Source organism: Canis lupus, chromosome 5 (genome assembly GCF_048164855.1).
Source record: "Canis lupus baileyi chromosome 5, mCanLup2.hap1, whole genome shotgun sequence".
NCBI lineage: Eukaryota > Metazoa > Chordata > Mammalia > Carnivora > Canidae > Canis > Canis lupus.
This window is the reverse complement of record NC_132842.1, coordinates 74,289,093-74,316,875: the sequence shown is the minus strand read 5'-3', so window position 1 is coordinate 74,316,875 and position 27,783 is coordinate 74,289,093. Positions and strand designations below refer to the sequence as shown.

The window sequence follows — 27,783 nt, the reverse complement described above, 5'->3', positions numbered from 1 at the left end:
CCGCCCATTAGGTGACGGGGGCGTGTCCCAGCGCCCAACGATGACGTGTTCTTCCAGCGCCACGTCGTGAGGAAGTGGAGCGGTTGAAGGGCGCCTGGCGGTGCGGGGCTTGCGCCGTGTTCAAGCTGTGAGCTAAAGGTGAGTGGTGACTGGGCGGGAAGGCGGCTGTGAGAGAAGCAGAGGGGACAGTGGAAGAGATGAATGAGGGAGTAAATAATTGGGAGACCACCGAGGTTGCAGGTGATGCGGACGACACCTGAAGGGATTAGTGTGTCGGAGCGCAGAATGGGAAACGGAGTCTCGGCGAAGATGAAGAAAGAAGAAGCGGGGAGGGATCAGGATGTGGGCGCTATGATGTGGCAAGAAGCACGTTGGATGTTCAGGAAAAGTCAGTGCAGATACCGAGGAAGAGGGGATAGAAGCGAAGTCCACCAAGCCAAAATCAAGGAAGGACCTCTGCTCCGAAGTCTCATGGCTTATCAGCTCTGGATGGGAAAGAATTCGAGGCTTAGGCCAGTGTCTTTGGATCCTACTTACTACTAGCTACTTTCCACAGTCCGGATAAATCTCTACAAAGTCATCCGAAGCTTTTTGCAAGCTCTGGTGATTTAGTCTCTCTTGTTCATCCGAGGTTACCTGGCTGGTGTCTTATTGTTCTGGGATCATCTTCTGCCAGGGCAGGAGCTATGTCATGGATCAAGGAAGGAGAGCTGTCACTTTGGGAGCGGTTCTGTGCCAACATTATAAAGGTGAGCCTCCTGGTTAGTTGGGCAATCTTGTGTCAAAACCTATCATTAAAATTGAGTGACCCATGGTGTTAGGTGAAATTTAACAATGGAACCAGCAAGTCAATGAATTGCAAGGTAGCTTCCAGGTCTACATTTCTGGCAGATTATTGTCCTAACTTTCACATTTTCAGGAACCCCAGGACCTCTCAATATCATTGGGCAACATCGACTGTTAGGTCTTTCTTATAGGGAGCTGAAATTTGTTACTTGGAACTTTAATCTCTTTTTCCTTTTCTTCTTTTGGATTTAGATGGGCTAATCTTTCCCTGATGTGGCAGTATAGCATAATAGTTAAGAGTTTGGGCTTTAGAGAGAGACAAACAGAATGAAAGTCTCTGTTTATCTTTTATAAACCATGTGACTTTATATGATACATCAAAAACAGCAGGGTCTAGCAGTTCTTAATTACTGCTATTATTGGGCCTGTTTTCAGCCGTCAGAAGATTCCAATCATTCAATTTCCTACTTTTTACATCCGCAGATCTTGCCTTCACTCTTATCTAGGAATCACAACAATGTTATATTTTCTGTATATAACAGGTTTCAGATTGAAGAGAGTCAGCCTGATTGTGTCTTTCAACTACAGTCTGTCAAGCAGTGGGTAGAAGTGAATCTATGAGTCAGCAAGCCTTATACCCCACCCCCCACACACATTCACACACAAATGCCAAGTGATCTCAGGCAGGCCAGGAAAATAGAAGGCGTCTTCTTAGGGAACCACTGCAGTCATGTGTTGGGAAGAACAAGCTGCATGATTTTACTGGATTTTTTTTTTTTTTTTTTTAAGAGTACACATGCAGGACAATAGCTGAAAATGTTGGAGAGGTGAGGGGGATGCAGTCAGTGAAGACAGTGAAGAGGCCCTCCAGTGAGGGGAATTAGGCTCAGGAGTGAATTTTTGCTGTGACAGACAACAAAAGGCTGCTCTAAGGCAGATAAGTTTTGTTGGTCCCCAAAATGTCTTTTTTGTTTGCTTTGAAATGGTTCATGACATTTACATTTTTTTTTTTTTTTTTTTATGATAGTCACAGAGAGAGAGAGAGAGGCAGAGACATAGGCAGAGGGAGAAGCAGGCTCCATTCCCCGGGAGCCCGACATGGGATTCGATCCTGTGTCTCCAGGATCGCGCCCTGGGCCAAAGGCAGGCACTAAACCACTGCGCCACCCAGGGTTCCCGACATTTACATTTTGATGAAACTCTCGATGCTTGGTTTCTCTTGAGTAATTAGAAGAGCAACAACATTGGGCCCCTGTTCCTGTGTGCCAGCAATTGGATAGAATGGATTCCTCTTTTCTGTGGAGGATATCCTTGCCACGGGGCCACAGCCATCAGTATCATTCCTGTGCCTTCCAGTTGGAGATTCACGAAATCAAAGTGGTGGGCCAGCACATATGGTTGAAAGATGAATTCTGAAAGCATAGTCTTCAGTTTGAATGACCACTTTGTCTTTTCTTAGCTGTGTGACTTATGCAAGTTACTTGACCTCTCTGAGCCTGTTTTTTCACCTATGAAATGAAGATAATACTATTTACTTGAGGTTTGTATAAATAAAGAAAACTGAATTGAAGTATAAAAAGCCTAGCATAGTATTAGGCATGTAGTAAGTGCTCAATGTAAATAAGCATATATAAATAAGTAAAAGCACTTAATACCCATTTATTGAGCCAAAAGCTAAAAATACCCAGTTCCATTCCTCAGGGGGCTTTTATCATCTAACTCGAGCCTATTAGCTTTGGGTTTTGTGTCTCCCTGTGTGTATCGTTAGTCTTCTTACTTCACAGGCGGGCCCAATGCCCAAACACATCGCTTTTATAATGGATGGAAACCGTCGCTATGCCAAGAAGTGCCAAGTGGAGCGACAGGAAGGCCACTCGCAGGGCTTCAACAAGCTGGCTGAGGTGAGTGTGGGTGGCAGAAGCCAATGGGAACAGTCTATGGAGAATTGGGCTTTAGCTACAAAATTAGGCCCTGACTTCTCTATGGTTTGAGAGTATTTTTTTAATAGCTGTTTGTTTTGTCACTTATTTGCTTGCTATAGTTCTCATATCAACATTAACAAAAATTAAGTTAAATAGTGAATCATCACAGAATATTAGAAATAAGAACAAAATTGACTTCTCTTACAATCTTAGTAAATCAGCAGTTTATAGTTTTCTTTGCCTCACCCCAGTCCCTGAGTATGTTCTGCATGACTTAACATTTATCAAATTACACCTATATCTTCAGTAACCTTATTTTACGTGATATTTTCGCAAGTCTTTTTCTAGGTTGATATGTAGCTTTTCTAACTGTATGTTTTAATCCCTGTAGAATATTTTATTATAAGGATCTGACATTTGTTTAGCTATTTCATTATTATTAGATCTTACAAATAGTTCCATATTAGAATAAATTCTTTTAAGTGACATTTCTGGAGCAAAGGTAGGGTGACTATCTATCTGGTTTGCCTGCAGCCTTTTAAAACTGGGAAAAGTGCCAGACAACTTGGGTCATCACTCTAAGCAAAGATCAAGGGCTTTTTATGCTTTTAATGCATGCTGCAAGTTGGAGAATGTTAAATTTAACAACAAGAATGGAATATTGTCTGTTGCTGTGAAGCTAACTCTAAGAGGAATGGCAATATGGTCTGGGTGGATCTCAGCTTCTCAACACAAGAACATGGCCTGATGCCAGGGCAATGATATATATATTTTTTTGCCTTGAATGAGAAGATGTGGGGCTCTCTCAAATACTCTGAGGAGGTCTTTAGGTTTGTTGATCCCAGCTTCTTTTTTGTGACTAAGTAAGAGGCAGTTTTTCCCTCTCAGACTCTGCGATGGTGTTTGAACCTGGGCATCCTAGAGGTGACAGTCTACGCATTCAGCATTGAGAACTTCAAACGCTCCAAGAGTGAGGTAGACGGGCTGATGGATCTGGCCCGGCAGAAGTTCAGCCGCTTGATGGAAGAACAGTAAGATTCTATCAGAGGGGGTAGTATTTCTTAACTCCACCTCCAGCCCACACTAACCCTCAACTCTCTTATCTGAAGCTTAAGGAACTCTAAACCCTTTTAATGTTAGCTTTGTTTGATGGAAACTTTGGCAAGCTAGTTTTTCTCTTCCCCCTTTTTAAGGGGGCATTAATCTGAGCACATAAAGGTATTTCACAGAATTCAAGGACAAGTATAACCAGCCTCAAGCAAAACTGAATCTAGGAATTGAAATCTGTTAGATAGGGCCTTTTCTCCTACCTCTATATTCCACCTTTCTCTGTTTCAAGAGAGCATCCCTGAATGAACTAAAGCCCTTAATTAATAGCCCACCTTAGGTCAGGTATCTACCCCATGACCAATAAACTGTGATAGGGGTGTAGCATGAGAGAAACATTGAAGAAGTCCTTTTCTGCCATGCAGTTATCCCTAAAAAAGTTGCTGTACTGCTCTGCATATTCTCTTGGAAGGGACAGGATGATGTGTAAGAGGCCTTTACGGGGGAAGAGTCAGTATTGTTCTTAACTATCACTAAGTTTAAGCTTAACTTAGGGAGCAACGCCAGAAAGGGACAAAGAGGAAGTTTGATGGAGATTATTTGCTTCAAAGCATAGAAACCTCTCCAGCTGGAACTGCCCTGGACTCTTCATTACAACCATTTTTCTGCCCACCTCCTCCCCATACCAGGACGCAGGGTATGGGACCAGAGAGAACAGAGGACCTAGAGTACTAGTGGAGCTGGGCCTAGAACAGTTTTGTCATTTCTGTCCCATTGCAGATTTGGTGATTGGGGGGGGAGGGTAGCTAGGTTTCTCTTGGTTTATGTAGGATAAATAAGACTTGGCCACAGACCTTGCTTCTTGGTCCCCAGCAGGGTTCCCACCCAAGGGCTGGGGTTGGACGTGTTGGAGGCACTTTCCAGATGTTCAAGTTCTTCTGTACTTCACATGGATCTCACCTTTTTAAAGTGTTTATACTATGTGTCAGGCCCTGAGCCTAACATGTATTTTCATTTAATACATTTCATTTCATTTAATATATTTAATTTCATTCACATTATCTTGTGAGAAAGAGATTATTATCCCAGTTGTAGAGAGGAGGAAAGTGAAAACCAGAGAAGTTTAGGTTGTCTCTTGGGTACAAGATCTTTCCAACTCCAGAGCTGAGCTGTTGTCTACTACTTTGTAGTCTGAAAGACAGGAGGTAATCTTACAGTTCCTGAAAGATCAAAATGCATAGCAGTAGAGGTGCTACTGAGATTGCTCGAATCAGTTAGCAGTAAAGAGTCTTCAGTTCTAAAGTCCTGGACAGAACAAGAAGAAATCTTTTTATTTTTTTAAGATTTTATTTATTTATCAGAGACCTAGAGGCAGAGACACGACAGAGGGAGGAGAAGCAGGCTGAGCCACCCAGGTGTCCCCAAGAAGAAATCTTAACATTGGTTTTCCAACAATGTGCCGCAGAACCTCAGAGTTCTAAGGAGTGGGTGTGCAAAGAAGCCAGAGGGAATGGGGTATCAGGTGCTCGTTGGCATTTGCCTATTTTATATATTGGGCTTCTGTTTAATATGTGTTTTAAAGAAAGAGTTCTTGGCTAAAGGAAGGCTGGAAAACTGCTGTCCTGGTTCAGTTTCATCAGTTGGGAAACAGCCGTAGTGATTAGAAGTGAAAGGTGTGCCCGTGGTTACACAGCAAGCTCATAGCAAAGCCAGGTTGGTAACCCAGATCTCCTCACTCCTCACCAGGGCTTTTGCCTCTCCTTCCCTATAGACACCACTCAAGTAACCTGCCTGTTGTCTGAGAATAAGCACTTTCATGTACTTTAGTTCACTCAACACAGAGATGGTTATCACCCCCAGTTCACAGGGTGAGGGAAACTGAGGCTCAGAGAGGCTAAGTGTTATACAAAGTCAGCTAGTAGGTGCTGGCTCTAGGACTTGAATCTAGCTATTTTCATTCTGGTTTTACCTTGATCCCTATACATATGTCTACTATAACAGCTTCATTGGATTCTCAAAAACAGGTGGTTAGATCTTGGTTCCTCTGGAAGAAAAGTGATATGGGTTACAGAGTGGATCAGCTGTGGATGTGGCCTTGCACTCTAGATCAGGGATCTCCAGGACTTGCCTAATACCCCAGCCTACAAGGATACTTCTTGTTATTAAATTCCCATCTTCCAAACACTAGTCATTCAGTTTCTCCATAGCTTCCCCAGGTGAGAGAAGCTAGTTGGACAACTGAATTCGTGCCTGCTGTGCAGAGTTTGGGATTACTGTATGAAAGCAGATAAATGCCATGATGAAGAGGACAGGCTCTGGAACCAGACTCCCTAGGTTCAAATTCAGCTTTCCACTCACCAGCCACCTGATGTTGAGCAAATTACCTAATCTCCCTGTGCCTCAGTTTCCTCATCTGTAAAAGTGGAATGATAATGGTATCTGCTTCAAAGGCTGGTGTAAGGATGGAACATGTTGATGCATGTAAAGCACTTAGACCAGTGTCTGGCACTTAGTAAACAAAATTAATGTGAGATGATGCTGTTACTGACATATTTTACCAGAAGGTACAGAAGTAACGAATAATATAGCTCCTGCCCTTGAGTTTTTTCACTTGTCAAAATGGGACGGGATACATCAAGTGTGACTTGCATGAAGTGGTGTAATGGAAGTGGTAAAGAGTTTGGGTTCAGGTTCTCAAAATCAGGCAGACCTGGATTTCAGTTCTGATACCGCCCTTGATGGCTGTATGACCTTGGGCAGTCTGTCTGGCTGTCCTGTCCGAGCTTCAGTTTCTTGCTAGAGAATTGGGAATGTGGCAGGCTCTGGCCAGAGTCATTGAGGGGACATGGTGAAACACCGCACATGGGACAGTGCCTGACACACAGGGAAGCATTCAGGACCTGGGAGTGGAGTGGTAGCAGTTCTCCAGCTCCACAGGCTCTCTGTCCCAACCCTGCCTCCTTTTCCTGATCAGGGAGAAACTGCAGAAGCACGGAGTGTGTATCCGGGTCCTAGGTGATCTACATTTGTTGCCCTTGGATCTCCAGGAGCTGATTGCACAAGCAGTGCGGGCCACCAAGCACTATAACAAGTAAGTGTTCACATTTCCCCTTAGTGACCTGTAGCAGTCTTTGACTCCTTGCTAGCTCGAGGGAGACATGTGGGACCTCTCTGCATGTGGGGTCTTGGTCTGCATTTGGTACAAAAGACAAGGAGAGGTTTGGGATGTTTAGAGACTTCCTCTATCATCAAGGCAGACAAGAGATGGTTCTTAATAACTTGTTAAATGTGTGTGTACTTATACATACAGTTTTTCATCCTCCTCTATGTGCCTACCCCCCATGATAGATGCATATGCATATATATATATATAATCATCATTATTATTTTACTTGACAGAGGATAGGGTGGAAATGAGCATTTAGGGTGGGTAAGCTATGGATGTGGCCTTGAGCTCTGGATCAGAGTTCTCCAGGACTTGCCTGATACTCTACATTATAGTATATATCCTGTCCTTGAAGACAGATCCTTTGAGAAGTTCTTTTTCTGTCCCACTCCTTTAACCTGTGGAGAGGCTGACATTGGGATATCATGCAGATGCAGAGGCAAACAGAGTTCAATAGTCCAAACTTCATTATATGTGCCTTTGGAATATAATACGTATTTGGCAGTGGATTGGATTTCATCAAGTTTCCTTCCTGTTCTACTTTGTGCTAATGTCACAGTGGATTCATATCCTCTAAAAGCTGTTTGGCCACAGAAGGACAGAGGGTTAGGGGGTAAAAGGGCCAATTAGGGTTCATCTTATTACAAAACAAATAATGTGTCTATTCTAAGAAAAGTTGGAAAATGCAAAGAATTCATTATCTTACCTTTCAGAGATGTCTATGATTCACATTTGGGTGTGTGTGTGTTCTTCCGTGGAAGCTGTACTCTGTAAGCTGTGACTCCACAATCTTTAGTCCCTGTCTGCTAAATGACTCTCTTCTTACCTTCTTAGGTGTTTCCTAAATGTCTGCTTTGCTTACACATCCCGTCATGAGATCAGTAATGCTGTGAGAGAGATGGCCTGGGGAGTGGAGCAGGGCCTGCTGGATCCCAGGTATCACTAGTTGTTTATCATGGTAACCGATAGGGACCAGGTGTATACCTCCTAAGCCTTGCACTTGGGCCAGAAGTCCCATCACAGATGCATGTAGACAGAGTTAGGGGCATGATTCTTCCCAGAGAGAGCTTAGGATAGGCTTATTATAGCCTGCTTCAGAATTTCTGTGTTTACCACACCCCAAGAAGCCCCAGAAAAATGCTGTAGCAGGTAGCAAGGCTGTGGCACTCACTAAAAAATAATGTCCTTAACACCTGAAACTAATACAATACTGTATGTTAACTATATTGGAATTAATTTTTTAGAAATATTTTATTTTTAAGTAATCTCTACACCAAACATGAGGCCGGAACTTATGACCCTAAGAATAAGAGTCTCATGCTCCATTGACGGAGCGAGCCAAGTGCTAAAAATTTTTTAAGATGTCTTATTTGTTTGAGAGAGAGAATGAGCAGTGTAGAGGGGCAGATGGAGAAGAAGAAGGAGACTCCCCTCCAAGCAGGGAGCCCAACTCGGGGCCAGATCCCAGGACTCCAAGATCACGACTTGAGCCAAAGGCAGATGCTCAACTGACTGAGCCACCCAGGTGCCCATAATTTTTTTTTTTTTTTTTTGAAAGGATGCCCTCCAGGTGCCTGGGTGGCTCAGTCAGGTAAGCATCTGACTTTGACTCAGGTTATGTTCTCAGAGTCCTGGGATCGAGCCCCATGTTGAGTTCTATGCTCAGTGGGGAGTCTGGTTCTCCTTCTCTCTCTCCCTCTGCCTCCCCCTTTGCTTGTTCATGCTCTCTCTTAAATAAGTAAATAAAACCTTAAAAAAAAAAAAAGATGTCCTCAATGGGGCACCTGGCTGGCTCAGTCAGTGGAGCATGTGACTCTTGATCACAGATTTATGAGTTTGAGCCCCATGTTAGGTGTAGAGATTACTTAAAAAGTAAAATCTTTAAAAAAAATAAAGATGACCTCCTGCCCTTTAGCAGTGTTTTTCCTAGAATGATTTTTTAGGAATGTGGCTTGTTGAGGGTATAGTCCTTTAGGTCTTTTGTATCACAGTTTCATGCAAGATTTCAGGTATTTTTTTTTCAAAAAGTATTCATTATAAGCAGCATGTGGAATCCTATTAGAAGGGGAGAGACTGGGATCCCTGGGTGGCGCAGCGGTTTGGCGCCTGCCTTTGGCCCAGGGCGCGATCCTGGAGACCCGGGATCGAATCCCACGTCGGGCTCCCAGTGCATGGAGCCTGCTTCTCCCTCTGCCTGTGTCTCTGCCTCTCTCTCTCTCTGTGTGACTATCATAAATAAATAAAAATTAAAAAAAAAAAAAAAAAAAGAAGGGGAGAGACTTTGGAAGCCATCTAGCCACTTGGTCCCTTCATGTTACATGTTAGTGTAACATTTGGTAATAATATTAATAAACTAATAATAGCAAGAGTAAAGTACCAGCAAAAATAAGTACCAGGCAATATGTTATGTTCTGTATTTTATTCAGTTATTGATCTCATTTGTGAGAGGTTCATGTGTTTTCTCCGTTTTATAGATGAGAAAACTGAGCTGAGTGTTAGGTTGGCTTTCCCTAGGCCATTCTGTTAGTGAGCACTAGAGATAACTCATCTCTAGAGCTGATTTCAGAGTGCTCGTCCTTTTCCTGTCGTCTAGGACCTTGGGACTCAGGAATTTGTCTGATTTCCTTCTTGGGCATAATTTTATTTACCTGGGAAACTAAATTAAAAATCAGAAAGTTGCTCTGAAAATGGGATTAGATAAGCAGAAAAGGTGTTAGGAAATAGATAAAATCAAGATGCCTTGATGGGCTAAGTCTGGGTAAGGACTGTGTTATGATTATGAGTGACTCCTGGGTTTTTTACTTCCAAAACAGTGCATAGTGGTGCCTTTCCCTGTGCCAGGGAACCCTGAGGGAGAATTCAGTTTGAGGAGGAAGTTCAGCAGTTTAATTTGGAATACACTGTAGAGGTTTAAAATAGATATCAGGTCAGCAGTTGTGAGGAGAGGTGGGACTGGACATATCAGCATGGGGGTCATTTGAGTAGTTGGTAACCAAAGGAAAGAGGGTGTGAGGACATTGAAGAGAGTCTGGGTTGAGAAGGGGAGAGGGCCGAGGATCGAGTTTTAAGAAACTCTTAAATTCTGCTGGCTGGGTAGAGGAGAAAGAGCCTTAAGGAAAAAGGCGGGAAGGCAGGAAGAAAACCAGGCAGTCAGTATTACAGAAGCCAATAGAAAAGGGAATTTGCTGGTGCAGGTCGGGAGGATGCAGGCATTGATGGGGAGCAGAGTGTCAAATGCTATAGAGAAGTCAGTTAAGCTGTAGATTGAAAATGAACTGTTGGGCAAGAAATTAAGATGCTGGTTAAGTCAGTGGGGGGCAAACAGGAAGATGAGAGATAGAAGACAAAGGGGGTTATATGAGTACTACAGGTTATTGTGATTTTCTAATTCTTGACCTTTGGAGTGATTTCATAGTTCACAGTATTATTGTGCTTTCCAGTTAATGTTTCATTTAAAGAGACAAATGTTTACGCTGAAAAGAAAGCCAGCTTTTAGCAAGTAGATTTCTGTGGCTTCATGCCTAGGACTAGGACTCTGATCTTGCCTCTTAGTTCGGTGTACTTGATTCTTATACCACAACAACAACCATTGACCTTTACCTTCACCTTCTTGCTCAGCAAGTTTTCCCGAATTCATTTTCTTTGCCCTGCATGGCTTAGGAATTTACGCAAATGTGCGATTAGTCAAGTGGACATGGTGTGGGTGGGGCAGGGTCCCTCAGGTAAGGAGGCTGCAAGCTTAGGAAGGTTGATGTTCTACTCAGACTGGGCTAATCAGGGCCCCACTATGCATATACTTTTAAAAAGGTCACACATGTTCATCAGAGAGGATTTGCAAGCTACTGGATGCATAAAGATGAAAATTTAGATCTTCCAGGATCAACAACACTCTTGGTAACACTTTGATTTTAAGTGTGTCTTTCTAGCCCTTTCTGTTTGCTTAAATACATGTGTGTGAGTTTAATCAACTGAATTGGTTTTTCCCATCAAGTTGTGACCATGTCTGTTACCTGTATTTGGGTTCCAGATTGTTTGGAAGCACGTTGTCAAAAACTGTATTAGCTTATAAGTTCCTCACATTCAGAAAACCAACATGTATTTATTTCTGAGATCTCTTTTCAGTGATTCATTGCTTGGTTCATTTATTCAAACATGTATCAAGTCTTTCTCTGTCCCAAGAAGGTCCTATGCAAGAATACAGAGATGAATGTGTCATGGGGCTTGTCTTCATGCGGCTCACAGTCTGTTTCATGTACACACATAAGTAATCCATGGTGCTTGTTGCCACAGTAATGGATGCGCAGGGCACAAGCTGGTGCTGACAAAAGTAGTGATCAGTTGTGGTTCGACGTTCAGCCAGAGTCATCTTTTTAAAACACAAAGCCGAGCATCCCCGGTGGCGCAGCGGTTTGGGGACACCTGCAGCCTGGGGTGTGATCCTGGAGACCCGGGATCGAGTCCCACATCGGGCTCCCTGCATGGAGCCTGCTTCTCCCTCTGCCTGTGTCTCTGCCTCTCTCTCTCTCTGTGTCTATGAATAAATAAATAAAATCTTAAAAAAAACACAAAGCCAATAATGATATAAATACTTAAAACAAATCACACTCTGAACACTTTACAACCTGGATCATACGTTTTTCACTTGATGCTATAATATGAGCACTTTTCCATGCCTTCTTTTTTTGTAATTTGTCATATCATTATTTTTAATGGCTGCAGAATATATCTTGCTTTAATTGACTTAATTATTCAAGTTGTTAGTTATGTAGGCTGTTTCCAGTTTCTCTATTACAAATAATGCTACAATTGAAATCTATAAACTTAATTCTGATCAAAATTCTGGATTGTTATCTTAGGATGTGGGTCTGGATGTGTCCATTTCACCTTATTTTTGCCAAATAAAATAGTAACCTACTCTAATTTTATAGGTGAAAGTTGGTATTTTACTTTTAGAAATAATAAAAATTATTTCTTGGGCCATCTGTTGGCTCAGTTGGTAGAGCATGAGACTCTTGATCTCGGGGTTGTAGGTTCAAGCCCAATTTTGGGTGTAGAGATTACTTAAAAAAAAATTATTTATTAAAGGTCTTCATGTAGACGGCTAATGCCATGATGGGTTTTTGTTGGCCATAGCACAGGTGTTCTATTTTCATTTTGTCAGTTTTATCTCCTTCCCCCCCCTTCCCCAGAGTTTACTTCATTTTGAATAAGAATTCTGCCCATTGCCTAAAGTAGGTGGAACAAACCTTTTACAGACACATTTGAAACTCAGAAAGCTTAAGTGGGGATCCGAAGTCACACAGCAGAGTTGTGGAACTGGAAATAACATTTCTTCTTCATTTACATAGCACTTGATTTTTTTTTTTTTTTTTAGAGAGATTTTACTTATTTATTTGACAGAGCACAAGCAGGGGGAGGCAGAGAGGAGAAGAAAGAAGTAGGCTCTCCATTGAGTGAGGAGCCCAATGGGGGGCTCAATCCCAGGACCCTGGGATCATGACCAGAGCTGAAGGTAGACGCTTAATCGACTGAGCCACCTAGGCAACCCTACATAGTACTTTATAATTAGTTCCTAAGATACACTCAAATCTGTTACTTCATTTGTTTTTGGTTTTTTTAGGAGGTGGGGCAGAGGGAGAGAGAGAGATCTTAAGCAGGTTCCACACCTACCATGAAGCCTGACACAGGATCAAACTCAAAATCCTGAGATCATGACCTGAGCCGAAATCAAGAGTCAGATGCTTTTTTTTTTTTTTAATTTTTTTATTTATGATAGTCACGGGGGGAGGGGGGTCAGAGACATAGGCAGAGGGAGAAGCAGGCTCCATGCACCGGGAGCCCGATGTGGGATTCGATCCCGGGTCTCCAGGATCGCTCCCTGGGCCAAAGGCAGGCGCTAAAACCGCTGCGCCACCCAGGGATCCCAAGAGTCAGATGCTTAACCAGCTGAGCCACCCAGGAGCCCCTGTTACTTCATTTGATTTGACCCTCACAGTAACATATAGGTAGATAGGTCAAATGTGCCCATTTCAAAGATAAGAGAGCTGAGAAATTATATTGATTGTATAGGATCTCAGAATTCTTAGAGAATTAAGACCATGCTACCAAGACAAGAAATAGAGTCCTTCGTCTTATAATTCATAAGTGAATGTTGTTTCCCATGTGATGGTACAAAAAATAAAGCTCTCTCTGTGATTTGCAAAAAGAGGACTAAGAGATGGAGTAACTTACTCAAAGTTAGACTCTCATTTTAAATACTCAGCCCCAGGGTGCCTGGGTGACTCAGTCAATTGAACCTCCAACTATTGATTTCGGCTCACGTCATGATCTTGGGGTCCTGATGAAGCCCCAAGTCGGACTCCATGCTCAGCAGGGAGTCTGCTTGAGATTCTCTCTCTCCCTGTCCCTCTGCCACTCCCCCAACTCATGGTCACTCTCTTTCTCTCTCAAATAAATAAATAAATCTTTAAAAACAAAACAAAACAAAACGACCCTCAGCCCATCTCACTGAAGAACCTTTTTAAACTGTGCTCCTGGGATCCCTGGGTGGCGCAGCGGTTTGGCGCCTGCCTTTGGCCCAGGGCGCGATCCTGGAGATCCGGGATCGAATCCCACGTCAGGCTCCCGGTACATGGAGCCTGCTTCTCCCTCTGCCTGTGTCTCTGCCTCTCTCTCTCTCTCTGTGACTATCATAAATAAATAAAAATGTAAAAAAAAAAAAAAAAAAAAAAAATTTAAACTGTGCTCCTGGAAGAACCTTCCCACCAAGAAATTTTATCTTCTAGACCCTTCGCAAGATACAAGTCTTGCCACTTGGAGATTCCAAATTCTGCCTCTTGTTGCTTAGTAGGACAGGTAAACAATGTTCTTAGAACCAACAGACACTGGCCTTACACATACCTTCTTTCCGTGGACAGGAGTGTTTTACTTCAGATAAATGGTGGGAGTTCCCATTCTCTGCCATTCCATCTCCTTTCTAAAGTCCATCTGCTTGGGAAAGTAGCTCTTAACAGACACAAGAGAGCTGATCATTTTTCTGTTTTTAAAAGTCCTGAGTAGTGTGGATTTTTTACAGTGTTTCATGGTCCATATGACTTAAAATTTTTAAAAATGTTATTTAGGAATGCCTGGGTTGCCCAGTCAGTTAAGCGGCTGACTCTTGATTTTGGCTCAGGTCATGATCTCGAGGTTGTGGGATCGAGCCCTGGGTCAGGCTCTGCACTCAGAAGGGAGTCTGCTTGAGATTCTCTTTCTCCCTCTTTCTGTCTTTCTCAAATAATAAATAAAGCTTTTAAAAAAATATTCATTATAATAAATTCAAATAGTAAAGCAGTACATAAACTAAAAAAGAGATAGTCTTTCCTTCTTATCCAACCTTCCAGAAGTAATCACCATTAAGAGAATGGTGTATCTTTCTAAACTTTGTTCTTTTTTTATATATACTTATATTTATGTATGTGAGTAGTTGAGTATGTGTGTGTGTTTTCTGCACTGTATATTTTCTTTCCTCTTTTTTAACTAGGCTCTGGGCTCAACATGGGGCTTGAACTCAAAACCAATCAAGACCTGAGCTGAGACCGAGAGTCGGATGCTTAACTGACTGAGCCACCCAGGCACCTCTGCATTGTATATTTCTTTTTGCTTTTCTTTCTTCTTTCTTCTTTTCTTTTCGAAAGGTTTCGGGGAGGGGCAGAGGGAGAAGGCGAGAGTGACTCTGAAGTAGGCTCCATGCACAGTGTACAGCCCAAAACAGGGCTCAAACCTATAACTCTGAGATCATGACCTGAGCCAATCAAGAGGCGCTTAATTGACTGAGCCACCCAGGTGCCCCTGCACTGTGTGTTTTCTGATGCTTTTTTTTTTTTTTTCATTTACTATTAGATCTGAGACCTCTTAATGTGTTTAGATTTATCTTTTTTTTTTTTAAGATTGTATTTATTTTTTCATGAGAGACACACAGAGAGAGGCAGAGACATAGGGAGAGGGAGAAGCAGGCTCCGTGTAGGGACCCCTATGTGGAACTCTATCCTGGGACTCCAGGATCACGCCCTGGGCCAAAGGCAGACGCTCAACCACTGAGCCACGCAGGGGTCCCTTGATTTATCTTTATTAAAAATAGTTGCATTAGTATTGCATCAAATTGCAGAGTCAGATATCCATTTTATTTTTGTTATTTTTAATAATTTATTTATTTATTTGAAAGAGAGAAGGGGTGCACAGGTGCAGGGTGGGGAGAGGCAGAGGGAAAGGGAGAAGCAGCTCCTGGCTGAGTGCAGAGCCGGACATGGGGTTGGATTCCAGGACACTGAGATCATGATTTGAGCCCAAGTTAGACACTTCACCAACTAAGCCACCCAGGTGCCCCAGATGTATGCATTTTAAAAAAACAAGATGAGGGATCCCTGAGTGGCTCAGCGGTTGAGCATCTGCCTCCGGTTCAGGGCATGATCCTGGGATCCGAGATCGAGTCCCACATCGGGCTCCTTGCAGAGAGCCTGCTTCTCCCTCTGCCTGTGTCTCTGCCTCTCTCTGTGTCTCTCATGAATAAATAAATAAAATCTTAAAAAAAATAAAATAATAAAACAAGATGCTTTAAGTGAAGGATGCATTCTACTGGGTGTATCTTGTTTTAGGCCTGTAGTGAAATGGCTTTGGACAAGTTAATTTATCTTCTCTTGAGTTTCAGTTTCCTTATGTATAAAATGAGGATAGAAATACTTTATGTAGTTGTAAGGATTAAAGTCATACATTCATTTAAATGTTAAGGGCCTCTGCCTATATTGGCTAAGTGTTCTATAAACTGGGAAGCCTTATTATGTATAAGTTCACCAGGAGAATAATCCAAAAAGAGATGTGTGCTTACTTTTGTCTCTTCCCTACTTGCCTTAGTGATGTCTCTGAGTCTCTGCTTGATAAGTGCCTCTATACCAACCACTCTCCTCATCCTGACATCTTGATACGGACTTCTGGAGAAGTGAGGCTCAGCGACTTCTTGCTCTGGCAGGTAAGTAATTTGCAACCACTGCTGTGTTTGTGTCAGCCTGAAAACTGTAACTGCACCCATAGGATGGATTTAGTGCGGCTCATCCCCACTCCTAGTCATGCTGATACCAGAGAACTATTGGAGAGGAAGGAGTTGAGGGGGGACGTGCATCCAGGCTGTGCCTGATAATATCTGCTGTCCCTTCCTCCTCGGTCCCTGACTCTGCCACCTCTGTGGTTCTTGCTCTCTAAAGTGCCTAGAGGAAAATAAATAAATAAATAAATAAAGTAAGTAAGTAAGTAAGTAAGTAAGTGCCTAGAGGAAAATCAAGGCTATCCAGCTGTGGTGGAAATTTTACTTGTGTCCCTGTTCAAAGCAGTAGACTTCTGCATTGGGTCCCAGAGGTTTGGCTGCTGCCCAGGTGATCTACAGGTACTCCAGCCCATCTGGGCTAGGATCTTGCCTTGCAGTCACAGGTCTCTCTCCTTCAGATTCAGCAGCTGTGTCTATGCAAGCACAGATCACAAGGGATATAAACTATATGCAGACTCTTTCTTAGGGTCTTGCTGCTGCCTCTCAGCTCAGCTCTTACCCCAGTGTAAGTAGTCCTCCAAAAGCTTGTAGCCAAGTCAGTTTGCCTTTGCTTGAAAATCTCCATCATCTGTTAATTTGGCCCCCAAGTAGCACATGGCTGTTCAAGGAGAGGTTGGAGGGACTCAGCTTTGAAGCAACTTCCAGAAATTTTAATGGACCATAGTCTTAATAGATTTAGCTACTGAAGCTACTTTTTCAGTCTTTAGCTATATTGAAGGAAATAATGCATAGCTTATGGTTCAGTGGCCTATTGTGTAGGTCAGATCGTGTCTGGAAAGTTTACTTCTAGACACTGAGTTTTAAAAGACTGCATTGGTAAACTGGAGGATTTATCAAAAGTGGCCAACCTGCAATTCATGCCATGTAGGGAATGAGTGCAGGATAGCAATCTGAGAAAGGGAGGCATGGTGGCAGTTTATTCCCTAAGGAAAAACTGAGTTCCTCCTGTGTGCTGGGAATATGGCAATAATCAAGTCAGAAATAATCCCTGCTGTTCTATAATTTATAGTTTGTTGGTAAAGGCCAGAACAAGTCATTATAACCTTGGGGACAGATAACAGGCAGCTGTAATCTTGTCTTCAAATATTTGAAAGAATGTCACTTTGAAGAAGAAACAATCCTGTTCCAGAGCGAAGACCTGAGACTTTGGCAGAGGTTGCCGGGAAGGTGACATTGGTTTAGCATAACAAGCTGTCTGACAACTAAAGTTAGCCCTCTTGAGGCAGTGAATTCTTCACTACTGAAGGTATCAAGCAGTGGCTGTCAAGAAAGTTTCAAAAGGAATTCTCACATCAGTGATTATTATTAGGGTTCACCCAGCTTTGTAGTCTCTGGCTGCTTTATGTACATTATCTTGTTTAATTTTCATTATACCCTAAAAACCAGCTTTTCTTACTACCCACTTTTACAGTTGAGACCGAGGCCCAAAGAGGTTAAGTAACTCGCTTCAGGTCAAATGGATGGTAAATGGTGGAGCCAGGATCCAAAGCCAGGTCACCTGGCCCCAGAGCTCATGGTCTTCACCACCCTGCTACCCTGCTACTTAAAAATAACAGCCTCAGCTACCATTTGCTCATTGCTGACTTTTATCAGACAACATGTGTCCCAGATGACCTCTGAGGGCCAAGAGCCAATAACATAATCCAGATGTTATTTCATAGTCCTAAAATTGGCTCTTAGAAAAATCCTGGTGGGAATGTTGTTCTAGTCTTGCTGTAGTTCTGCCTTGCTGCACGCAGGTGCCTCAGATGACCCCTCCCCATGAATGAGGGACATTGGGGCTGGCTGCAGCAGTAGCTGCAGCTCCAGGTGCCTGGGCTGTCTCAACTCTGGGCTCCTGGGTCGTGCTCCTCCTTTGGAATCCTGACCAGAAATATGTTTAAGCAACATGCTATTACACTATACTATCTTCCTTCCCGCTGCTTTCCCAGACTTCCCACTGCTGCTTGGTGTTCCAACCAGTTCTATGGCCAGAATACACATTTTGGAACCTCTGTGAGGCCATCCTGCAGTACCAGATGAACCATAGCATGCTCCAGGTAAGAGTTCAGGGCTGACCTGACTGGATATCCTGGAAGAAAAGGTTAGCACTGATTGACCACCAACTACTTACAGGAGGCACTTGCTAGTAAGCATGTTAATGATGATAATAGCTACTACTTATTTGTTATGTGTCAGGCACTGTGAGCATTTGATAGGTACTATCTCATTTAATGCCCCCAAGATCACAATGGCATGGGTATTATCAGCCCCGCTAGTGCAAGTGAATACAAAGAAATTCTTTTGTTAAGGACATATAACCAGTAAGAGACAGAACTGGGATTCAAATTCCATGTCTTTAATCTCTTTGCCACAGAAAGACAGGAAAGACTTCAGAGAGATTGATTGGCCATTCCCTGGCCATTTTAAGCTAATAAAAGATTGTAGAAATTAGAATATACAAATTTCATGCCTCTTCCAGAAGGGATTAAGAACAAAGTAATGCTTTCTATTATATAAAACTATGTTCTACCAACATTTGCAGTTATATTTCAATTTTGATCACCACATCCTAAAACAGGCTTTAATAGGAGGCAGAGTCCCCTACATCTGAATAGAATTCTTAATAATAAATGGTAGTGTGTGTTGTGGTTAGTTCACTAGCTGTTTTTCATGTAAGTTTTCTTACTTAACCCTTCCACCAATCCCACAGGTTTGGTGTCTTCATTTTCCAAATTTGGAAACAGAGGAGCAGAGTAACCTGTCTCAAGGCCACAGAATTTTAAAGCCAAAGCTGGTGCTGTTCCTTGAGTCTAGAAAGATAATGGCCAGAAGGAAATAATGATTTAAGTCAGGGCTTCTTAATCCCTTGGAGAATCTGGTAAAAAAACATAGACCATTTCCCTAGAAAAATTGCACAGATCATTCTAACATATGGCATTTCACATAGAATTATACTCATCACTGAAACACTTATATTGCTACCAGGGGCTCAAAGAACTCCTGGAATTTGTCGATGAATCCCAAGTCCAGAACTCCTGGAATAAGTCAATCAAATCATGTGCTTGGTTACTAGAATATAAGGAATTGAAAAAGGAAGTTCTGTTAACGTGAAAGGAAAAATAGCAGAGTCTCAGTTATCCACCATCAGTGAAAAATGAATATCAGATATTTCCATATGACCAAAGCTCTCTTAAGAACCAAAACTTTAAAAAAAAAAAAAAAAAAGAACCAAAACTTTTTTCTATCCTTTTTTGATGGGAAACTTTCTGAAATGTGTCTTGTTCATAATCATTGACACCTACTATATACCAGACACTTGCTGATAATGTTAATTAGAATAATCACATTCTAATGATGCTAATAATGATGATGGCAGCTGCCATCTTGAAGCCCTTCATTGGGCAGTGATGTCCTTGAAGAGTGGGACTGTTTACCTTAAGCTAGATGGCCCCCAAATACTTGGCTTTGGGATTTCATGTAAATTTTTGTACATCCTCTGTCTCATTTTCTACCATTGTCTATGGCTAATTTTGACAGCATCCCTCCTCCTCTTCATATTGACTGTTTTAATTTGGCTATAGACAAGGAAACCAGCTAGTTTAACTTGTTAGAGTTAGGTCTATAAAGTGAGAGTAAATTGGCTCTGAGGATGTTGGTGCATGAGCTTCTACGTATGGATACTCTTGCCTCTGATTTGGCAGCTCCGAAGCCTTTTATAGTAATTTCGGGTTTCTCAGATGCTTTCCTACATGGCTGTCAGAGGAGTTACTTTCATTCATTGCATAAATATTTATTGAGTACCAAATATGAGTCAGGGGCTATATTAAGCATAAGATTTCTACCTTTGTGGAGCTTATAGTCTTACTTGAGTTAGATAATAAGTAAACAGATATATAAGAAAATTTCAGACTGTAATAAGACAATGAAGAAAATAGAGTAATACGCTAGAACACAGTGAAGAAAGGAAGAGGTCCTGAATGAAGCAGTCAAGGAAGGCCTCTCTGAGGAGGTAGTTTTTAAGCCATGATATAAAAGAAGAGAAGCAGCCAGATGTGTGAAAATCTGGGGGTAGAGAATTATTGTCTACAAAAGGAGCACCAACGCAAGGGTACTGAGGTTATCAAGTCTGGGTCTTAGAAGAACAAAGAGGCCACTGTGCATGAGGGAGAAGGGTTAGAGATGGGGCTGGGTGGGAGTCAGGCCTCTGGTTATATAGGGCCTTATGGGCCATGGTGACAGAGCTGAAGAATTGTGATCAGAGGAATGGCAGGATCTGATTTAGATTTTGCAAAAATCACTCAAGATTTTCGGGATAGGGGGGCAGGAATCAGGGACCAAACTTGTAGAGGATATGCCTCAAGGTCAAATAGTGGCTGTAGGGAGGATGAGGGCTGAGTGGATCGAGATGGGGAGAAAAACAAATTTTAAGATAGAAACAAATGAAAGTAACTCCAAGTTAATAATATAACCCCTAGAGGAAAGAATTAATTCAAGTTATCTGAACATAGTTCTCTGACTATACATCTTTGGTGGGATGTATTCTAAGGATAATACAAACTGAAAGGAAAATTAAACATTATTTAAGAGGTTTTTATTAGCAGTAATGTTGATGATGTAATTTTGAAACTCTTAGGTATCTCGGAAGACAAATCAAATTGAGTACAAATATTAATGTTACTAGGAACCCAGACATTGAGGTTTTGGCCTGGGCAGTTGGGAGGATGGTTCTGCTGTTTCCTGGGGTGAGGATAGGACATGTTTAAGGAAAATCATTAAGAGTTCCATTTTGTACCTGTGAGTCATAATTGCAAACATTTGAGTTCTTACCATATCAGGCAACCTTTACATAGATTCTGTGTAGTGTTAGGAGGTAAATACCATTGTTATTACCACCATTTTTGAAGTGAGGGAACCACAGGTATAACAGAGATACTGACTATCCTGAACCCTTTTTCAGCGGGCCTCTTGGGGATCCTGACCAGGCTTTATCTACCCAGAAGTCTTCAAGGCTCTGTTTCTAGAAATCTTAGCACCTCAGCAGAAATAGTAAGGATAGATTCCAGACTAACAGCATCCTTGCCAATGTGGCCTCCGACCAGGAAGTTGATCTTCCCAGCGTCTCCCTTTCATATCCCCTGTGTCATGACCAAACTGGACTCTTCATGGTACTTTGTTCAGTTCCCAACCTCCGTGTTTGTGTTCCCAGCCCATTTCCCAAATCCCCGTAGTTAAAATCTGAGCTGCTGTCTCTAAGTCCAGCACAGAGTGTCTCTGTTTCTACAGGAAGTCAGGGCAGAGAGCAGGGAGGTGGCTTCTAGACCTAGAGTAGCTCACTGGGATGAGCATACCCTCAACTCAGGGAAGCTAAGGGAAACAGGGACTCAGCTACAAGTTGTTTGGGGCTAGAGCTTGGTATCTGAAGGGCCCTTGGCAGTCTTCAGGTGATCATGCATCAGCTGTAGGAAATGGCTGATAAAGGGAGGAAATGTTGACTCAGAGGCAGTAGGGCAGAGAGAACACATCAGCAGGGGAGGGGTAGGTGGCAGCACAGAGCCACCAAGCCTCCGATACAAGCTGCATTAATGGAAGTTCCGTGAGGGGTCCCTGACAGATGAGTAGTAAGTGTTTGGTCCATCTCATCTGTAAGAATAGTATCATAGAAGATAATGCATTCCCACTAAACTTCCTTTGATGCATTTGTCAGAGATTAAACATGAGGCTGGGTCATTTGACTGCTTTATTTCTATTTTATACTATTTCTTCAGGTAGTCACAGTCTTCTCCTTAGGAAGAGTTAAAAGCTTGAACTTTTATCTCAGACATCCCTGACTTTGGCCAAAATCAGGAGATGCTGGACTCTGAACAGACTGGGCCACCCCAGCACTCCAGGCAGGTATTCTTATTGATATCACTCCTCTCCTTTTACAGATGAGGAAAATGATATTCTGCAGGGTTAAGTCACTGCTGCCTGCTAATTCTGGGACTGCCTGGAGTTCTGGGAGTGCTTCAGTACATGTATTTCTGGCAGCGATAGCTGTCTCACACAGCCTTCAGGAGGGCATCCCCCATGCCACTGACCTGGACATGTTGACTGTGGCAAGTGGGAACTTAGGGGAGAACCTGTCATTGGCTAATGAATGTTTTGTAACCAAATGCCTGCAGCCTCTTTCCAGATCCGGACAATCTTGCAGAGGACTTGAGGATTTATGTACTGGAGGGGCTTACTACATCCTGTTCCCTAATTCTGCTGAGGAGTGAACATTAGCAGAGAGGCTTAATGCTCAATAGAGGTTTAGATGAATAGGTCAGAGCCCCATTTCTCCAAGGAAGCTCCAGGAGCCCTTGTACCAAAATGGCATAAAGTCTGTACCAAAAATCACTAAGGAAATTACTACTACCCCTACACCTGATTGGTCATTATATAGGGACAGTAGACAGTATGGTCAAGGAGAGAGAAATTGACTGTGAGGACTTCTTGAGCCTGGATTTTCTGAGGCTGAGTACCTGAGTAAACTTAGAACACCTATGAAATGTGGAAGTAGGTCCAGACCATACAGAGGCTGGACAGAGAGCCATTCATACACACCTGGCTCCCCATGCCACCCCTACAAAGTGTAGCTTACCCAGAGGCACAAGACACATTTCCCATAGAAGCTTCTCTCAAGAAGCTACCTTAGTGGAGGAACCAATGGAACTTTAGCCCATTCTGTGACCTAGGCCATGTCCCTCCCCCTGCTCAGCATCAGTGTCCTGGTCTGTACAGTGGGAAGGCTGGGTGGGGTTGGTCTTAAGGAACTCCCCTGGCTCTGTCATTCTAACAGTGAATCACTGATTCCTGGCAATTAGGAGCCAGGCTATCCCTTGACTCCAGCCTCCCTGCCTGCACTCAGTCTGGGGATGCCATTCAGAAGAAGCCTGAGCCTTACAGAGTGTCTTTAAGCAGCTCCATGTTTCTTCCCTCTGTGGCTGGGTACTCCCCTCCTTTCTGTCCTGCCAGAACTTAGGTATTTAGCTCTAGTCACAAGCAGTGGTGATAGAACAGTTGACCGTTAGTTAATAGCCAGCCACCAGGTTGGGCATTTGTTTTTTCATTTTTCCTCAAGCCACCTGTTGTACAGAGGTCTCACTTTGGCCTGGTCAAGCTCTTCAATCAATTCCATGTGTCTTTGCCATTATTTCCACTGCCTGATACCCTCCTCCCCGCCGTACACCCCACCTTTATCTAAATCCTCCCCATCCGTTAAAGCCCAGTGCAAATTCTGCCTGTCCATAAGCTGTCACTGTTCCTTGACTTTCATCAGTGACAATGTCTCTTTTCTCTGAGCTCCATGACCTTTTTTCTCTTGCCTCACTGATGACCCTTACCATGTTCTGCCTTGTATTATGGGACTTTGTATATAGATCTGTGGCCTAATCAGCCCATAAGCACATGAATTTCTGAGACCATATCTTGTACATCATAACTCATAAGGTCCTGTATGTAAAACCCAAGGTTCCTCCTGACCAAGGCCAGGAAGAAGTCCTTCTAGTACGATGGAAGGCCTTCACAGCAACTTCTCAAACACCTTCTAGTCTTCGTAGCTCCATGTGTGAGTTCATCACCCTAGCAGAAGAGTGCCCTTGAATGCCTGGGTTCATTCAGGAGCCTAAGAAGGGATTTTCCAGAATTTCCATTTGTCGTCTTTATTCATGCAGTAAACTTTTATTGCTCAGAGACCCTAGCAAATCACTTCCCTACTCTGAACTTCCATGTCTGTCTCCAGCACATAAAAAGTAGCTCCACTGCAAGGGTCAAGTGCTTTTGCATGTGTAAGATATTCTTTAAAGGGGGAAGACCGAGCATTCCAGGTTTATAAGCTGAGAAGGACACAGATAGGCACACAAATACCGTAATACAAGGTAGAATGTAAAGGTCATGAGGGTATATAGAATGCCAAGTTAGCAGCAAAGTATAGTTTCTTACATGTGGTATAGGTTTGGCAAGAGGAGCTCTGGTGCAAAGGCTCTGTGGCCAGTCAGGATGGCAGGAGCAGATCACATCAGGGAGGCACAGCAAGGCTGTGGTTCTGCTCCAGAGGGATTTTCCCTCTGCAAGAGCATCCTCCCTGCCCTCCTAGGATCAACCGGTCATCAATTGATTATTTCACATGTACAGAGTGCCAAAGTGCCAGAGAGGAAAAGCCATACAATCTCTGCTTTCTGGGAGTTTATGGTTTGTCTGAAGATACACAAAGATATGACAAGTGCTGCCAGGGAGCATGATTACTAACCTGGTGTCAGTGCTCTATCGAGCCTTCAAAGTGCTTTATTTTCTAACAGAAAAAGTGGGCTATGGACACTAAAACCTATTCTACTAGGCAGAAGGCAGTAAGTGCCTTAAGAGAGCCAAACCTGTTTCTCACAGTGTTCCTAGGAGGATCATTTGCTGGAAGAGTCAGGCTGGTCTCCACACAGGAGGCAAGTTTGGAGCCAAACTCTGAAAAACAGCTGCAGGAGTTGGGAGGATGGCTCCCTTAAAGTGACCTGGGAAGCCAAAGGAAAGGACCCAGTGGACGTGCCCCAGGCAGGACTAGGATCTTCCACACAGCAGAGAATAGACAATAACTTGTAAAATTGTGGTTTCTGTTTGAGAGCCTGCTTAATATGCTAGAGAGGGTTTTGCATATATTATCTCTAATCCTTAAAACCACTCTTCAAGGTAGACACAACCCCCACTTTACAGATGAAGAAATGAGGTTAGGAGAGGATTTGCCCAAAGCCACAAAGCTAGTTGGTGGGGGAACCAGAAGTCAGACCCATGTTCACCTGGTTCCCTTCCAAGTGTGAGCCTGAGAAGAATTTTAAGAAATACAGAGGCTCGAACCCAAAACAAACCAAGATGGACCCAGAACTGCCACTGCCGTGCTTATACATCATGGGCACCACCCTTATACACCTACCCCCAAGCTTTTCCAAATCTGGTACAGACTCTCCATTGTTCCACTTGACTTGGCCTGCCTGTTGCCTCACCCTCTGCCTCCTCCATCCCAGTTCCACTCACACCTAAAAATGATCTCCCCACCCTGATCCCCACTTTTCTCTAGCAGAAGGCCCGAGACATGTATGCAGAGGAGCGGAAGAGGCAGCAGCTGGAGAGGGACCAGGCTGCAGTGACAGAGCAGCTGCTGCGAGAGGGGCTCCAGGCCAGTGGGGACGCCCAGCTCCGACGGACACGCTTGCACAAACTCTCAGCCAGACGGGAAGAGCGGGTCCAAGGCTTCCTGCAGGCCCTGGAACTCAAGCGGGCTGACTGGCTGGCACGTCTGGGCACTGCATCAGCCTGAGGGAGGCTGGCCTCCTGCCACTTTGCCCTGCCTCTGCCTCCAGGCCTCCACTCCCCTTTCTTTTCTTGGTGAAAGGCACCTCCCTCCTAGTGATGAATTGTGTTTCCTTTGCTTGGCCAGGGAGCCCCAGAGGCCAGATCTGCTGGCCATACAGACACCTTTTGGACTGACTGGGACAGTGGACCCTGGGGAGGGTTGAGGTGAGAGTCTCCCACAAGTACACTAAACCTGGCTCTGGCCACTGGTAGGTTCAGACAGCAGAGAGCTCCAGTTCTTGGCTGCCTGTTCCTCCGCCTCTGCCACCTCTTCATGTGCTCCTAGATGCACTTTATTTTTTCACCAGCACATCTTTCAACACACAGAGTTTCAGGGCAGAGTTCTCCCCCAAAACCTTAGCCCTTTACCCATCCATCTTAACCTTCTACGCGACTTTTACAAAAGATTCGGCTCCACCTTGGATCTGCTGGTAAATAGCTCATAGGCAGCCAGCATTATTTGGGCAAGGAAGGGGAGGGAGAGACAGAAAGAAAATGTGCCCATCTGCTGCTCCTCCCCCTGGGCTCTCCACCTGGGATTTGCTATTGAATCTCTACCCCCCCCCCTCACCACACAGTGCTGATTGCTCACTGAAAGGCTCAGCGCCCCCAATGGCGCGCGGAAGCCAGGCGGGTGATTACAATCCAATTACCTATTGTCGACTCAGCCCACACAAGCTTTTCTCCTCCTCTTGCAGGGCATGGGGCCAGGCTCCACGCCCCTGTGAGACCGGCCCCCTCCATGACTACAGGGTAACAGAAGGGCCTGTAGGCCCTGGTGACTCTAATCCACCACAGGCCTCCCTCCCTGGCCCACATCACAGGACCCAGAGCACAGAAACAAGCCCTTCTCCCGACTGACTGCTGTCCTCACCATCCCAGACTCTGCTGCCTGCCGTCTCAGCCTTTGAGGCTTCTCTGTTCTTGAGCTGGCCCCCTAAGTAGCCCCTGAGACGATTTCTTCTCAGCGTGGCAGAGTCTCAGCTTGTTAGGGCTGACACTGCCCAGCAGGGAGAAGAGGGCCAAGTCAAGGGCTATGTCCTTTCCCTTACCTCTCCCTGCCAGGCCTTGCTGCAGAGCTGCTGAGAGGATTAGTGCCTTTGAAGAGCTGTCTGCCTGAGCAGCTCTGCTTCAGGTGCCGGGAGCAGCAAGCACCAGCCTTTAACACCAGCCAAACACCACTCTGTTTAGTCTTCCCATTTTACTTTCTGCAAACTGTTTCCCCAGCACCTCCCTCTAGGGGAGAGGTGGGGTCTTGCAAGCAGTGGTCACAGCAGTCTTTAAACCCCTACCTTCCTTATATTCCAGTCTCCTCTTCCCCTTCCTGTGCCAGGTATCCTGGCACAAGAGACCCCTTGGCCATCATCCCTGCTCCCAGAATCAGGCCAAAATGCCAGACACTGCGATTGAAAAGCCAATCAATGCACCCTTTGGCAAGCCCCCCCCACACACCTGGCATTCCCCGCAACCAATCCCTGGCACAGGGTTCCCAGAGAGCAGGTGCTGTACATTTTCCAGCTTTACAATGGGGCTGTTGACAGCCTTAATTAGGGAGGCATGAATTATGCGGCTATAATGCAGAGCCCTACAATTAAGGCGGGAATGAGGGGCTGGAGGCAACAAACGGAATCTGCCCAGTGAGCCTGGCTATTGAGTCCTGTCTCCGTTCTGTGTCTGACTTTCCCTAATATGACTGGGGTACAGCTGAGAAGTGATTAATGGAGCTGGTGTCTCTCTTTGGCGTTAGGACCTGTATTTGGAGGAAGGTACACACGGGGATGGGTAGGGGGCCAAGGGACCACTACTGCCAAGGAGCAGGAGCTGCAAACAGTTGATACGGACTCCTCGTGATTGCTTTCTACCGGTAGGATTTGTACAAACCTACTCAACCCTTGCCTCAAGATTAAGTAGATGGGACCTGTTTAAATGTCCTCTCACCTGTGAGCCAGTCCCTGACTTCAGGATAATTCTTGTGTTCTTGTGTCCTCCTGGATTTCAAGTAGAATGATAAGATTCTTTCTTAGATGTAAAACTTGTTTACAAATAGTACAACGGAACACCTTGCTTTGCGGCTGCGGTGGTCTGCCCTCCTCCAGGTGCGCTTGGCTACCTCCCGGATCCCTAGCTTTGGGGGCTTGTGGGGTGGGGGAAGCCAGTGGAAGAGCCCTTATGCCATCGCAACACCTGTTCCTCTACTTGTTTCCTAATCCTCGGTCGCTTGCCTCCACCCTCCTTGTCCTCGCGCAAGTGAGAGGAAGCCAGCCTGCCAGTGTGGAAGGAGGGATTTCGCCAGCTGCGTTTGCAGCGCCCAGGCTTGGTGGCCGCGTCGGGTGGGGGCAGCTGAGCTTGATGTCTCCAGAGCGGGTGGAGCGTAGGGGGAGGGGAGTGCTAGTAGGCCTAGGCGGCTGCTCTCCATCATTCTGTGGCGGGGTTCCGAGGTCCGGGAA

General features: G+C 44.3%; 1 protein-coding gene across 5 annotated transcripts; it reads left to right on the top strand.

Moving 5' to 3' along the window:
- DHDDS (dehydrodolichyl diphosphate synthase subunit) lies at positions 1–27,400 on the top strand. Of its 5 annotated transcripts, none has more exons than XM_072827655.1 (9): positions 1–138; positions 632–749; positions 2,571–2,687; positions 3,597–3,739; positions 6,730–6,846; positions 7,756–7,857; positions 15,811–15,925; positions 17,929–18,036; positions 25,065–27,400. In XM_072827655.1, exons 2-9 carry the CDS (start codon positions 687–689, stop codon positions 25,299–25,301), a joined length of 1,002 nt encoding a protein of 333 aa, XP_072683756.1. In that variant the 5' UTR covers positions 1–138; positions 632–686; the 3' UTR covers positions 25,302–27,400. The 5 variants fall into 5 exon arrangements, with proteins under 5 accessions (XP_072683756.1, XP_072683754.1, XP_072683758.1 ...); XM_072827653.1 differs by having other exon boundaries at positions 25,062–27,400; XM_072827657.1 differs by lacking the exon at positions 25,065–27,400 and adding an exon at positions 18,690–19,187.
- The last annotated feature ends 383 nt before the right edge of the window (positions 27,401–27,783 follow it).